This window comes from Dipodomys ordii, unplaced genomic scaffold (assembly GCF_000151885.1).
Source record: "Dipodomys ordii isolate 6190 unplaced genomic scaffold, Dord_2.0 Scaffold61, whole genome shotgun sequence".
In the NCBI taxonomy this organism is placed as follows: domain Eukaryota; kingdom Metazoa; phylum Chordata; class Mammalia; order Rodentia; family Heteromyidae; genus Dipodomys; species Dipodomys ordii.
Window position 1 is genome coordinate 1692957 of NW_012267277.1, and position 15063 is coordinate 1708019.

The 15063-nt window shown below is 51.0% G+C and overlaps 1 protein-coding gene across 1 annotated transcript in view; it reads left to right on the forward strand.

Annotated features, from left to right (window-relative positions):
* Positions 1 to 14850, forward strand: part of Podn (podocan) — a 17579-nt gene extending 2729 nt beyond the window's left edge. The window contains exons 3-10 of the mRNA XM_013022259.1: positions 1435 to 1499; positions 2674 to 2783; positions 3374 to 3530; positions 3729 to 3844; positions 4856 to 5513; positions 11044 to 11192; positions 12048 to 12264; positions 14175 to 14850. Coding sequence (XP_012877713.1) covers positions 1435 to 1499; positions 2674 to 2783; positions 3374 to 3530; positions 3729 to 3844; positions 4856 to 5513; positions 11044 to 11192; positions 12048 to 12237 — 1445 coding nt within the window. The 3' untranslated portion in view covers positions 12238 to 12264; positions 14175 to 14850. The remainder of the gene's footprint in view (positions 1 to 1434; positions 1500 to 2673; positions 2784 to 3373; positions 3531 to 3728; positions 3845 to 4855; positions 5514 to 11043; positions 11193 to 12047; positions 12265 to 14174) is intronic.
* Positions 14851 to 15063: the final 213 nt, after the last annotated feature.

Consider the following 15063-nt stretch of genomic DNA (forward strand, 5'->3'; position numbering starts at 1 on the left):
TCCTTCCTTCCTTCCTTCCTTCCTTCCTTCCTTCCTTCCTTCCTTCCTTCCTTCTTCTTTCCTTTGTCCTGGGGCTTGAACTCAAGGCCTAGGTACTACCTCTGAGCTATTGTTGTTGTTGTTTGTGGGACTTGAACGCTGGGCCTGGGTGCTGTCCCTTAGCTCTTCAGCTCAAGGCCAGCATTCTATCACTTGAAACACAGTGCCACTCCTGGTCTTCTGGTGGTTAATTGGAGATAAGAGTCTCACAGACTTTCCTGCCCAGTCTGGCTTTAAACTGTGATCCTCAGCTCTCATCCTCCTGAGTAGCTAGGATTACAGGTATGAGCCACTGGCACCTGGCTACCCTGAGCTTCTTTAGCTCAAGGGTAGGGCTAGCACTCTATCATTTGAGCCACAGCGCCACTTCCAGCCTTTTCTGTTTATGTGGAGCTAGAGAATGCATGCTAGGCAAGCACTCTGCCACTAAGCCACATTCCCAGCCCTTGCTTAGTTTTCTTTTTGCTCAATGCTAGCACTCTACCACTTGAGCCATACTTCTTGTTTATTTATTTATTTATTTTTGCTGGCTAATTGGAGATAAAAGTCTCATGACTTTTCTGTCTGGATTGGCTTTGAACTGTGATCCTCAAATCTCAGCCTCCTGAGTAGCTAGGATTATAGGTAAGAGCCACCAGCACCAGTTTTTCTTTTTCTTTTGGTACTTAGCTTTGAGCTCAGGGCCTCGTGCAGGCACTCTGCGTGTGAGCCACTCCATGAACCCTCACAGTGTTTGCGAGTTCATAGCTAATTCTACTGTAGAGAAGATAACCTGCTTTGTTTCACTTGAATTCGCTCAGCAGCGTTTCTCCTGTTGCTAAAGCTTTCACTGGCTGTCATTTCACACCACACAGCAGGGTATTCCACGAGGGCCACTCCACAGTTTATGTAACTGTTCCCTCACTAGAAACTTGGGTGCGCCCCAGCATCTGGGGGTCTTGGAGTCCAGGACTGAGTGTCAGAGGCCGACCTCAGGGCTGGAGAGAGGCCCAGTTCCCAGCAACATGACATGTATAAGAGGAGGCAAAGGAGATCCAGGTGGTGAAGAGCCCCTACCCTGCCCAGAGGGGCCCCCCACTCACCTGTGGGTGGTACTAAGAATGAAGAGGGGCCTGACCCCTGTGGCCACCCACAGGGGATCACTCCTTCCAGCTCAAAGGGTCAGGCCGGGTCACTCAGTCCCTCAGTGATACTTAATGTCTTCCTTCTGTGCTTGGACCACGTGGGTAAGGAACAAGAAGGGCTGGGCAGGCCCACAAGAATTTCTCAGAAAGGGATCCCAGCTTCCCCTTTGTCTCCTTCTTCCCAGCAAGTGGGGAAGGCATGGGGTTGGGATGGCTCCCGTGCTCTCCTGTAACGTGGCCTTCATCCTGGGCTCTGACCTGTCCTTTGAAGGGCTCCCGGAAGAGGCATTTGAACATCTGAACAACCTCAATTACCTGTACCTGGCCAATAACAAGGTGAGGGGCTTGGAGGGGGTGGTGCTGCCCTGCCCTCCTGCTGCTGTCATTCCCTGACTTCTGTGAACCCTTCTCTCAGCGGGCCGCTGCGCCCGGGTGCTGCTCAGATGCAGGAGTAGGAATGTGAGTCAGGATATCAGAGCATGTTAGATAATGAAGATAGAAGACAAGGCTTCAGGACTGCAGGGGAGGGAGCGCTCCACCCACTGAGGAAGCACTGGAGTGCTTCTTGGAGGAGATGGCATCTGAACAAGGTGATGAAGGGCAGTCAGAACACTACAGGAGAAGAGACAGCAGCCAGGTGTAATGGTTTTCTCTGATAGTCTTAGCACTCAGAAGACTGAAACTGGAGAATCACTTGCATACAGGAGTTTAACACCAACCTGGACAACAAAAGGAGATCTTGTCTCAATAATAACAAGAACAACAATAAGACTGAAGTACAAGGCACACAAGCTCAAAATGTTTGGTGTGCCCCAGGACCCAAGCCCAGCCTCTTCTTGCTCTAAACTCTCCCAAGATGCCCCATCTTCTCCCAGGTGGCCATGTCTGACGGTCTCAGTTAGTCTCATTCCTCCAGCTTGAGACTCCAAGGTCCACCTGCCACTAACACCTCCCCCAGGTGTCTAATGGGATGCCTCCTGGATCAGGAGCCTCTTGGATCCTGAGTTTCTCCCTCCTCAATTCTCTTCATGGGTTTCTCCGCAGGGACATTTGAATGACCTTTAAAGTCATGCCCTGTTGGCTACCAGTGGCTCAATCCTAGCTACCCAGAAAGCTGAGGTATAGAGGATGGAGGTTCAAAGTCAGTCGGGGCAGAAAAGTCCTCTAGACTCCATCTCCAATTAGCCAACAGAAAGCAAGGCTGGAGGTATTGCTGAAGTGGTAGAGCATCAGCTGAAAAAAAAACTCACCTATCCATCCACCTAGGCTAAGCCTGGAATAGGAGGGTAGGTACAGGCCTAGGAGGCCTTGAATGCCAGGTTCAAGATGTGAGGAAGCCAGAGAGGTTTTGTTTTTTTTCCTTTCTCCTGGAGTGGGTTAGATTTCCACAGGAGAAGATAGCCCTGGTGGCAGGGAGGGGACAAGTGAAGGGGCCTACAAGAAGGAGCAGCTGGCAGCAGGGCCCAGAGCTGGCCTTCAGCCTTTTTCTACCTGACTGTTCCCTTTCCAGCTGACACTGGCACCAAGATTCCTGCCAAACACCCTGATCAGTGTGGACTTTGCTGCCAACTCCCTCACCAAGATCTATGGGCTCACCTTTGGCCAGAAGCCTAATTTGAGGTCAGAAGTCAGAGGGAGGGTCCTGGGCTCAGAATGGAAGAAGGGAAAAGGTTAAGGTGGAGCTGTTCCTCCTATGGGAGGTGTAGACAGCCTCTGAGGAGAGGCTTGCCATGCAGTTAACAAGGCCTCTGGGGCGGGAGTGCTTGGCGGAGAAACATCCAGGGGTTAAAGATACTCAGGATCCAGACAGTTGAGAACTGAAGGATGAGGACGGCTCAGTTCAGGAGTCAAGGACAGAGAGTTCTGTGTGTGGAGCTGGGGAGCCTGGGTGGAGGGAGTACCTTCCAGTAGACAGAACATTCCTGGAGCTGCTGAGAGGCCCCATCCCTGCCAGCACGGGGTGTGGTATGGAGGTGCCTGGACTGGGGTGGGGGGGGTCAGGAAATCCATTTCCTGCCACCCATTTCCAGTGGGGCATTGACTCTTCCGATCTCCATTTCCTTGGTGGTATAGACAGTATCTGCAGTTATTTAGCTCTGCGTTCTTAGCTTCAGATGGGAAGAGAGTGCCGGGGTCTCAGTTCCAACCTGACCAGGAGTTGGGGAGAGTCCAAGTGGGGGTGATCACTGTACCTTAACTCCCCTCCCCAGGTCTGTGTACCTGCACAACAACAAGCTGGCAGATGCCGGGCTCCCGGAGAACATGTTCAATGGCTCCAGTAACGTGGAGGTCCTCATCCTGTCCAGCAACTTCCTGCGCCACGTGCCCAAGCACCTGCCTCCTGCCCTGTATAAGCTGCACCTCAAGGTAGGGAGGGCAGAGGCACTGAGTCAGGAGGGCCTGTGGGGAAGCCAATGACCTAATCTTCAGTGTGGGTCATGTGTGGGGCTATCAGTACACACCCAGGTGCTCTAGGTCTGAATCCCCTCTTAGTGGCTTCTTCACAGCTCATCCTGAGGCCTTTGCCTATTTCTCACCCTCCCCTCTCCACTTTTCCATCCTCAGAACAACAAACTGGAGAAGATCCCATCTGGAGCCTTCAGTGAACTGAGCAACCTACGTGAGCTGTACCTGCAGAATAACTACCTGACTGACCAGGGCCTGGACAATGAGACCTTCTGGTGGGTCTGCATCATAACACATCCTCAGTATCACTGTGGTGTCTGGCAAGCTCCTCCTGTGGCCTACTCCCAGCCAGGCCCTGTTATGTATTCTTTACCCACTTCTCCTGGAGAAGGATCTTTGAGTCTTATTCCCCTGTTGACTTTTTTTTTTATATGTGTGCCAATCCTAGGGCTTGAACTCACGGCCTTGGCATTGTCCCTAAGCTTTTGTGTTCAAGGCTAATGTATTAGCACTTGAACCACAACTCTTTCAGCTTTTTTTGGGCTAGTCCTAGGGCTTGAACTCAGGGCCTGGGCACTGCCCCTGAGCTGCTTTTTCTCAAGGCTAGCACTCTACCACTTAAGCCACAGTGCCACTTCCAGCTTTTTCTGCTTATGGGGTCCTGAGGAATCAAACCCAGGGCTTCATGCATGCTAGGCAAGCACTCTATCACTAAGCCACATTCCCACCATATTTCATCATTTGTGTGTGTGTGTGTGGTTAATTGGAGATAAGAGTTTCATGGACTTTCCTGCCCACATGGGCTGAACTACGATCTTCAGGTCTCAGCCTCCTAAGTAGCTAGGATTATAGATGTGCACCACAGGCACCAGCTCTTTGACATTTACATCCCCAGGAACAATAATGTATGTAGCTAGGCAAGGGCTGACTAGATGGCAGGAAGTCCAGGGAGTCAAGGGAGTATAGAAGGAGACTGGCTCCTTGACACAAAGTGCAAACTCAAACATTCCTGTTGAAGGCAATTATATTTTCATTTTTCTGGGCCCAGGAAAGCCACAAAAGGCTAGTACAAGACTCAAACCAACTTTTATGTGTCCAAAACTGTCCTAGATCATTCCTATACAACTACAGCCTTTTGTCCTAAAGGGATACTCTGAGTAGACGTCCCCAGTTGGGAGATGCAGCACTGGAGTGGCAGTGCCCTACTTGGGAAGAATGGTGGGAACAAATGTGACATGGATTCTGGCTGAGCATCCTTATTCTGTCCCTTCTCCATCCCTCCCCAGGAAGCTGTCCAGCCTGGAGTACCTGGACCTGTCCAGCAACAACTTGACTCGGGTCCCAACTGGGCTTCCACGCAACTTAGTCCTGCTGCACCTGGAGAAGAATGCCATCCAGAGTGTGGACGCTAATGTGCTGACCCCCATCCGCAACCTTGAGTACCTCCTGCTGCACAACAACCAGCTGCAGGCCGATGGCATCCACCCGCAGGCTTTCCAGGGTCTCAAGAAGCTGCACACAGTGCACCTGTACAACAACTTGCTGGAACGTGTGCCCAGTGGCCTGCCTCGCCGAGTACGCACACTCATGATCCTGCATAACCAGATCACCGGCATTGGCCGTGAGGACTTTGCCACCACCTACTTCCTGGAGGAGCTCAACCTCAGCTACAACCGCATCACCAGTCAGCAAATGCACCGAGATGCTTTTCGCAAGCTGCGCCTGCTGCGCTCACTCGACTTGTCTGGTAATCGCCTCAACAAGCTGCAGCCCTGCCTGCCCCGTAATGTGCATGTGCTAAAGGTCAAGAACAATGAGGTGGCCACCCTGGCACGTGGGGCGTTGGCAGGCATGAGCCAGCTGCGGGAGCTCTACCTCACCAGCAACCGGCTGCGGAGCCAAGCCTTGAAACCAGAAACTTGGGCAGACCTACAGCATCTGCAGGTACAGAGGGGCTGGGCCACGCATCGAGAGGCGACTACTAGTAGGTCTGCTCTGAGCCCGCTCATCTGATGAGGCTGGGTGAGGACTGAGCCATGAGGGAGCTTCCTTTGGGGTAGCAAAGTGAAGCTAATTCACCATCAGGTAGGTGGGCAGTCATGGCTGCAGATAGGACCCATAGATCAGGAGAACCCCTGCAAGTACAGAAGTAGGTGCCTGGAGAAGCTGGGCCCTGGGGAGAGGGGAGAATTAGCCATGCTGACCTCACCATTCTGCCAGGGGCCAAGTAGGTGTGCGTGCATGCATGCGTGCGTGCGTGCGTGTGTGTGTGGGGGGGGGTCCCTGCCCCAGGGGCCAAGATTCCCCAGGCATCTTGGAGCCATCCAGGGGTATGGCTACATGGAAGAGGCTGATAGAGATGCCTTGGTAACTAGTAAACCCATTCAATGAGAAAGGGCTATGGAGAAAACTGATCAGAGGGCCCTGGAGGGGGCCAGGCCCTTGACCTTGGCCTTTCAAAGCCTCTCTGATGTCTTCCCAAAACCACTTTCACAGCCAGGGTACCTGGGCCTCTGCATTGTTGTCCCCTCCCATAAGACATCCTGGGGGCTTGCTCTGCTATTTCTGGGGTTCTGCTCAAATGCCACCTTCTTGGAGACCTCCATTGTTTTTGTTTGTTTTCCTTTTTTCTTCATAAGCTTTACCCTTCCAGGCCTCAGGCCATCTGTGGTCTGCCCCTGAGGCTAGAATAAGGAGTGAGACTTTCAGTCTTCTGTGCCTCCTGGATGTGGTAGCCTTGGGGGCACTGCTTGTGGGGTGTGAGCTCTTCAAACCTAATGCCAGGACTGGGGTGCCTATGTGGAATGTAGGGAGTGGGTGTCAGCCCTGGGGCAGAGCAGGTGGTGTGGGAAAGGCTGCTGGTCTGCAGCTCAGCTAGGTTTCTCCTTGCCCTGACCTCCTTGCTGAAAGCCAGCTGCCAGGTCCAGCTGCCTATGCTACCCTTTGGGTGATTCCTTGGGAGCTTGTTCTTAAAGGGCCCAACACCTGTCATATGTCTTTCTCTTGTATTTGTGTGTATTGTATGCATCGGTACTGGAGCTTGAAGCAGGGTCTCACCCTCTAATTTGGCTTTTTCTGCTCAAGGCTGGCAATCTACCACTTGAGCTACTTCTGGCTTTTTTTATTTTGCCAATCTTGGGGCTTGAACTCAGGGCCTGGGCACTGTCTCTGAGCTTTTGCTTAAGGTGCCACTTCCAGCTTTTTCTGTTTCTTTGGTACTGAGGAATCAAACCCAGAGCTTCATGCATGCTAGGGCAAGCACACCATGTTTCCAGCCCACTTCTGGCTTTTTGCTGATTAATTGGACATGAGGATTATGGATTTTTCTTTCCAGGACGGCTTTGAACTGCTATCCTCAGATTTCAGTCCCTTGATTAGCTAGGACTACAGGCATGAGCCATTGGTGCCAGTTGCTCCTGTATTTTCTTTTCTTTTCTTTTTTTTCCCCCAGAGCTGAGGACCAAACCCAGGGCCTTGCACTCACCAGGCTGGCGCTCTTCCGCTGAGCTAACCCCCCAACCCCGCTCCTGTATTTTCTAATGCCCCAATGGAACATGATGACATTCACTCAGGACGTTACAACCTCTTAGTCACTGCTGCTGGTCTCCAGCAGCCCACCTGCACCTGACCCAGATGTGCTACTCTGGCTCTAGTCTGTCCCCTTCTCTTTACCCTGGCTGCCCATACCCTAGGCCAGGGAACCCTACTTCTTGCTTGAACCCCCAGCTTCCTAGGAATTCACTAGTTTGATACTCCCTATTCAATCAAAGGTGTCTTGAAAAGCACCTGCCTTCTCATGCTTGATCCTGGCACACTGGCTCCTCTGCTGGAAGGATCTTCCCCACTTTTTCTCATTGGTAACCTCTCCTCATTTATCCACTTATTCATTTACTCACTTGTTCATTCATTCATTCACTCATTCATTTCACAATCTTAGATGAGCTCTACCATGTACTAGACACAATTTAGATCTAGGGACCTCCTAGGGACTAAGACAATTAGAGGGCCACTCCCCTTCAGGAGTGTGTACCTAAGTACACACTGCCAGTGAAGGGCAGGCCAAGTACCTCCCTGGGCTTGGAGAAGTTCAATGGGGATCTCTGGTGTGTAGAGGTGGAATTCTTCTTCTTACTGGATCTTTCTATAGGCATCTACTCTGCCCCAGCTGGCCCAGAAATGTTTCTCTGGCCATGGCTGCATCAGGTCCCTCCTCCCTCACCTCCCTCCCTCCTTTGTTCCCTCCCTCCCTCTTTTCCTACCTCCCTTATCAGAGGCAATTCTACCAGCTTGTCCTTGTTAGGTTTTGAGTCCTTCTCTGCAGCCATCTCGTGAGAAAGTTCTGAGATATGTGAAGGGCACCAAGTTCTGTGGGTCACATGGGGAAGCTGTGTGGAGGGAGGGGACAGAGCGACTCCCTAAATTGTGGAAGTTTATGTTCCCCTCAAATCCTCATGCCAGCCCACCTGCTATCAGGATATAGGATTCTCACTTTCCTGACCCTGAACCTCATCCTCTCAGAGTAAAGAAGGGCCTTAGAGACCGTGGAGTCCCCACCCCTGGCTGCCCTGGGTGTGGATCTGGTGAGATACGTTGACAGTGTGAGAGGCAGTGAAGCTGCACAGAGCCAGGGCACAGCCAGGGCGCCTGCCACTGTAGGAGAAGCCCATTCCCCATCTCCATGCACTCCTAGCACCTGCATATGTGGCCCATGATACCCATCAACAAGAAGCCTGCCTGTCCCTGCCCCCATCTAGGGCCATGGGGAAAGATTCAAAGGTTCACAGGTCTTTATTCTGATAAAATGATAAGATTGCTAGGGAGGGACTTATTCTGATAAAATGATAAGATTGCTAGGGAGGGACTATGATTCCTAAACATCTTGGCTTTTTTTTTTTGTCAGTTGTGGGGCTTGAACTCTGGGTCTGGGTGTTATCCTTCAGCTCTTCAGCTCAAGGCCAGTGCTCTACCACTTGAGCCGCAGTGCCACTTCTGGTTTTCTGAGTGGTTTATTAGAGATAAGAGTCTCGTGGTCTTTCCTGCCCTGGCTGACTTTGAACCTGGATCCTCAGGTCTCAGCTTCCTGAGTATTAGGATTACAGGCGTGAGCCACCAGCTCCCAGCAACATCTTGGCTTTGACTGCACGTGAAGAGGTAGAAGGGGATAGGTGGGACCTACTTACGTTAGTGAGAACAAAGCTTTGTAGTCAGGCGCCTTGGACAGTTCACTTACGCTCTCTGAGCATCTCTTTATTTTAAATTTATTTTTGTTTTTATTTTTATTTTTGTTGGTCATGGGGCTTGAACTCTGGGCCTGGGCACTGTCCCTGAACTCTTCAACTCAAGGTGAGTGCTCTACCACTTGAGCCACAGTGCCACTTCCAGTTTTCTGGTGATTAATAGGACATAAGAGTCTCACAGACTTTGCTGTCCCAGCTGGCTTTGAATTGTGATCCTCAGATCTCAGCCTCCTGAGTAGCTAGGATTACAGGCATGAACAACTGGCACCTGGTTTGTTTTAATTTTTTTAAATTAACTATTATGTTGATATGAGAGAATCATTAGTTTTTTTAAATTTTTTATTGTGATTAAGTGATTACATAAATTTTACAAATTTCATAGTATTGTGAGACAGTGATACTTAGTTAAAGGCACAAACACATTCTAACCTTCATGAGGCAAATTGTCATTATTGTGGTCTAAAAGGTTTGTGAATTCTATGAGCTTTGACAATACAGCTATTTCTTCCACATCAGCTGATAGGAACATTTCTTTCCTTTTGCTTAGTGTTAGCAGTTCCCTCTATCCCTCTTATTACCTGCCCCCGTCACTGCCCTTGAGTTGCTTTGTTTTTATCAATGTCCAGTGCAGCTGATGGGTCCCTCTGTTGTATGTTTCCCCGTTTCCCTCTGATTCTGTGTCTTTCTCCTAGTTTCCCTCAGATGTGTGCATATATACCCTATATTGGTCAGCAGCATGGGGTCATTTAGTAATGCTATGACATTGTGGAGGCCTGTTTCTCGAGTCCTGTTTACTTTGTCATACCTCCTTACATTTTGTATTTAACATCCACATATCAGGGAGACCATGTGCCGTTTGTCTCTTTGCTCTTGGCTTACTTCACTCAAAATGATTTTTTCTAGTTCTACCCATTTCCCTGTGAATGCCATTAGTTTGTCCTTTCTAATATTCCATTGTATATAGGTATCACAGTTTTGGGATCTATTCATCTGTCGTGGGGCATCTGGGTTGTTTCCATATCTTGGCTATTGTGAACAGTGCTGCAATGAACATGGAGGTGCATGTATCCTTGTATCCTGGTTCCTGTTGCTCAGGGTAGATGCCTAGGAGTGATATGGCTGGGTTGTAAGGGAGGTCTATATTTCTATATTTAGTTTTCTGAGGTATGTCCAGACTGCTTTCCAAAGTGGTTGTATTAGTGTACATTCCCACCAGCAGTAGGATTCCTCTTTCTCCGCATCCCCTCCAGCATTTGTCAATGGCTGAATTTAGGATGCGGGCCATTCTGAGAAAGAATCATTAGTTGTTTATTATTATTATTATTATTATTTGCTAGTCCTGAGACTTGAACTCAGGGCTGCGCACTGTCCTTGAGCTTCTTTTGCTCAACAATAACAGTCTACCACTTGAGCCACAGTGCCACTTCTAATTTTTCTTATGTGGTGCTGAGGAATGGAACTCAGGGCTTCATGCATGCTAAGCAAGCACTCTATCACTAAGCCATATTCCCAGCCTAAGAGTACATTTCTTTTTGAATAATGTCACTCCTTTCCTTACTCTTCCTCAGTTTTCCCCTCCTATTTCCACCCACAAGTTGTATAGTTCATTTTCAACATAATGTCTAGTATCACTACTGTTTTGTTGTTTTTTTTTTTGGGTCCGGTTGTGGGGCCTGAACTCTGGGCCTGGGCACTGTCCCTCAGCTCTTCAGCTCAAGGCTAGCGCTCTACCACTTGAGCCACAGCGCCACTTCCGGCTTTTTTTTTCTTTTTGCTTATGTGGTGCTGGGGACTCGAACCCAGGGCCTCACGCATGCAAGGCAAGCGCTCTACCACTGAGCCACCTTCCCAGCCCGTCACTGCTGCTTTTGTTCACCCTTTGTCCCCCTGTTTCTGTGTCCTCCTTACTCCCCGCCCCCACCCCAGACAGATAAACAAGATGAAAAGAAAACAGAAACAATAATGAAGAAGAAACCTTTTGTTTCCATTTCCTGGCATTCATTTCAATAAATATTATTTTATGTGATCAAAGGCACATAGGCATTACACCTTTGTGTCCTCTCCTAAGATTATCCTCCTTTGCTCTCTGCGCTTCCATTGCATGTGGAGTATAGACTCTTCTCCTCTATGGAGTTGTCATTAGATTTAGATTTAGGCTGAGGGGCTAGGGGGAGTTTTGCAAATCTGTTAAGTGCGATGTATAGGTAGGGGTTCCTGACTCCCTGTCCCCTCTACAGCTGCTGGACATTGCTGGGAATCAGCTCACAGAGATCCCTGAGGGGCTTCCTGAGTCTCTTGAGTACCTGTACCTGCAGAACAACAAGATTAGCAGTGTGCCTGCCAATGCCTTCCACTCCACACCCAGCCTCAAGGGGATCTTCCTCAGGTAGGCCAGCCCCCAGGGCATTGCATGTGCCCCTCGGGGCCACCTAGTTACATCATGTTGGGCCCCATTCGCCTCTGCTTCCTGCAGGATGGGGACAGGGGACAGCCCTGGTCAGGTTCATGTGGCGAGAGTCCAGCACCCTGGAGAGCATCTTCCCATATCACAGTTGGGAAAAGTTGGACCCAGAGAGTAACAGTGGTTGCTGAGTGCAAGCTAGCTGGGCTGGGCTTAGGCCTTAACCAGGGATATAGGAATCTTGGTCCTTTTTGACTTCTGGGGATTGGGATTGGAACTAGGATGAGTCAAAGGACACAGCCCCTGGAAGCCATGAGAACTTCTGCCCAGAGATGAGTGGCTCTTCGTGCCTTCTCTTCCCGCCCCCTCCCCAAAACAGGAGACAGAACAGAGGAGGGGGGGACAGAAGACCCAAGGCTTGGTGACATGGGTGGTATGACATGCTCAAGCTAAGCTGCAGAGGGTAGAGTAGACTGCCCTTAAGCCACAGTCTTTGCCTTCCCACAGGCTAACTATGTCCCTGGGCGGCTCAGCCATGGCCTTGCCGAGGTGCCAGCCTGGCCTTGTGTTAGTGCTAGAGAACAGCATTGTTGGCTCCCAGGTCTGCTCCCCAAGTGGGACTGAGTATGAGCAAAGGGAGATTGCCTCTCACCTTATTGATGACACCCCAGCAGTCCTCTATACCCCAGCCATCCCCTGCTCTAACCATATGTACTTTTCTACCACCTACCAGACTTTTTTCCCAAGGGCCCTGCCTTCCCCTTTACCTTCTGAGGTGGGTAGGCATGAGGCCCCTGTGGTTGGGCTTCTGGCATTGACGCCTGTGCGGTGGCTATGCAGGTTTAACAAGCTGGCCGTGGGCTCCGTGGTGGAAAGTGCCTTCCAGAGACTGAAGCATCTGCAAGTCTTAGACATTGAAGGCAACTTTGAATTTGTTGGAGCTCCCAAGGACCCTGGTTGCTTCGATGAGGAAGAAGAAGAGGAGGAAAAAGAGGAAGAAGAGGAAGAAGAAGAAGAAGAAAAGAGATAGTGAAGAGGTGATACCTATCCGACCTAGGTAGGTATCTGTGCAGGGTAGCACTGGCTCTCTTCAGCACATGTTCCTATCCCTGACTCCGCCTGAGGATCTTTCTGTCCATCCTGTACCCTCTGCCTTCTGTCCTTCCATCATTTTGCAAAACAGTCTGTTCATTTCACAAGGGAGGTATGCCAGGCCCTGGGTGAGAGACTAGGGTTTAACTGTGAGGCTGAGGAGGCCAGCACATGTGGAACACGTGTGGGGCACGTGTGGCGTGTGGTGGGAGCCACACACCAGAGGGTCAAGCTCAGGAGTGAGATCTGGGCTGGAGAAAGCAGTGTACTGTCAGCCTTGAAGCAGGCGCTGGAGCTGCAAGCATGGGGTGCGTGCCCTCAGAGTGAGTGAGGGGGACACCTGAATCAGAACAGACACAAAAGGAGGTGGGAGAGCCACAGAGCCACGGTCATAGCCAGATCATGCACATACACAACACAGGCACCTACACATGTGTACAACATTTGGATCTACACATACCAGCACACAAGCGCTCATGGGTATACTTATGTACACATTCACAGAGCACACAGAGTCTACACCATACAGGCACAGAACATGTACATACTTGCACACACACGTGTGGCTGCGTGTGAGTGTCCCTACACCCATGTGTACATAGGCCCTTACACAAAACACACATATGTGTACTTGACTCACCCATGCACAGGCTTCTCCAGAAGTGAGGCTTGGCTGTGTCAGTACTGGGGAAAGGCCGAGGGAGCTGGGTACTGCTGAGAACCCGCTGGGTTTATCCACACAGAGTCATCGTAGGGACAAGATAGGCATGGCAGAGTGATGGGAAAGGCAGGGGAGGAATCTGGCTGAGAGGGTTGAGACAGGGCAGAAGGGGGGAGACCACAGGAAGCTCAGGAAGGGCTGACTTTACTTGATGCCCCCTTGAGGGCTGGAGCTGGGGTGACCACTGATGGGGGTGGTGTTATGGGCAGGAGGGGGTGCCATGAGAGGAAGAGCAGGTGAAGGCAGCTGTGAGGACTGCAAGCCAGCGCTTCTCCCATTGGGGCAGTCATAGCAGATCACTGGTTTGGTGACCGGATATGACGCCACATCAGCTTGTTTTCTGCATGTAGTAGGAGGTGCTTAGCAGACCAGGGAGGATAGAGAAGATAGATCCACCAATGGCTGAGATTTTAGAACAAGGAAATCAACTGTAGTAACCAGAGAATGACTGTAGTCCTGGTCCTGACTATATAGGACTGAGTATGCTTGAGGTCATGGAGCCTGGATGTAGCCATGGAAGCAGGCTGCTAACTGCTATTAGGACAAAGATGCCTGGGGCGGAGAGGAGCCTACACAGTTGTGGGCAGGTGGATGGGGACACCCTGTGATGGGGGACAGAGTCAGGGGAGAGGTTCATGTTGATAACCGAGAGAAGCATCTGCCTGGGTTCTGAGCATGGAGGGGCAGGCCCCAGAGACACTGCTGCAGCAGCTGGTACCCTCCCTCTCTCCATCTCTCCCTGCCATGCTGTGGAAATGGAGCTCCTTCTTTGCCATTGTCCTCACATAGCAGAAGTGACAGGCCAATTAGTGAGGCCTTCATGGTCCTTGCAGGGAGGGAGCTGTCAGTTCTGGGGTGGAGAAGAATCTTCCCTTTCTGGAGGACATTGCACTGGTCAGGTCAGGTGACCAGGGCCCCAGGAAGAGGCCTCAGGGAATGGCCAGTACACGCAAAAGATTCCCATCCATGACGCCATGGTTACTTCCCTCCGGCTCTAGGCTCTCAGGGGCAACTGTCCCTCCCTGTCTGCTCCCCAGACTACCTCCATTGGGGCCCCCTTACCTCTAGTTGGCCTCCCCCAGGTTGCTTATGATTGCTTTGTGTGTTTGTGGGTGTGCCCTGTGCTCACTCTGATTCTGTTATGTATTCTGCAGGATGATGGACCACTGGATTCCTTTCTGCAGCACAGGCCTGTGCCCTGCGAGCCCCAGTTCTGCCATGCTCAGCATTGAACCCATGGGGGTACCCTGCATTTCACAGATCGAGCCACCCTCCAAACAGTCCTCTCCAGTCCAGGCCACCACTGCTGCCACACCTGCCCTCTGAGCCATGCAGGCTCCAGAAGGGTCTGGCACACTCAGGCGGATGCCCCCCTCCTCCCCCTCCCCCCCACCCCATTGTCACACGGATGTTACACAACCACAGTCATGTGCAAACAGTCCTCCATGGCCTTTGTCACTGACAGCTCTTGCTCCCAGCCAGAACTGGACAGAACAGCTCACCCCTTGCCTTGCACACTGTCCATCTGTCCGTCTGTCCCCTGGAGAAGACACCATGGATGAGAGCCTCTCCATGACCTGTCCTGGCTGGCCACAAGTGCTTTCTGATGGACAAGCCCACTAGGACAGCAGGAGGCTTTTTAGTGCTCCTGGGGACCTTGGGAAAGAGTGAGGTAAAGATCCTGCAGCCAGGAGGAGCCGGGCAGGAGGAGCCATGCAGGAGGGGCCCAGATGCTCCTAGGAGACATTCTGTTCTTTGGGTCTGCAGGGAAATTTTTGGTGCCTTCGATTTTGTTTTATAAGGAATTTTTTTTTGTAAAAATGTTAAAGTCGATTTTTCTTATTACAGAAAACTAATATAAAAGCATGACCCTTGCCCTCGCAGCATGCTGTGTCTGTCTGTGTTTCCAGAAAGTGCTGATTTGGCATCTGCTTGGGGAGGGGTTGAGGTGGGATACAGGTCCTCAGCTGCTGGTGAGACCAGCAGCTCTTGGGGACCCTAAGAGAAGCAGAAGGTGCGGGAGATGGGGGCTTAGTGGCAGAA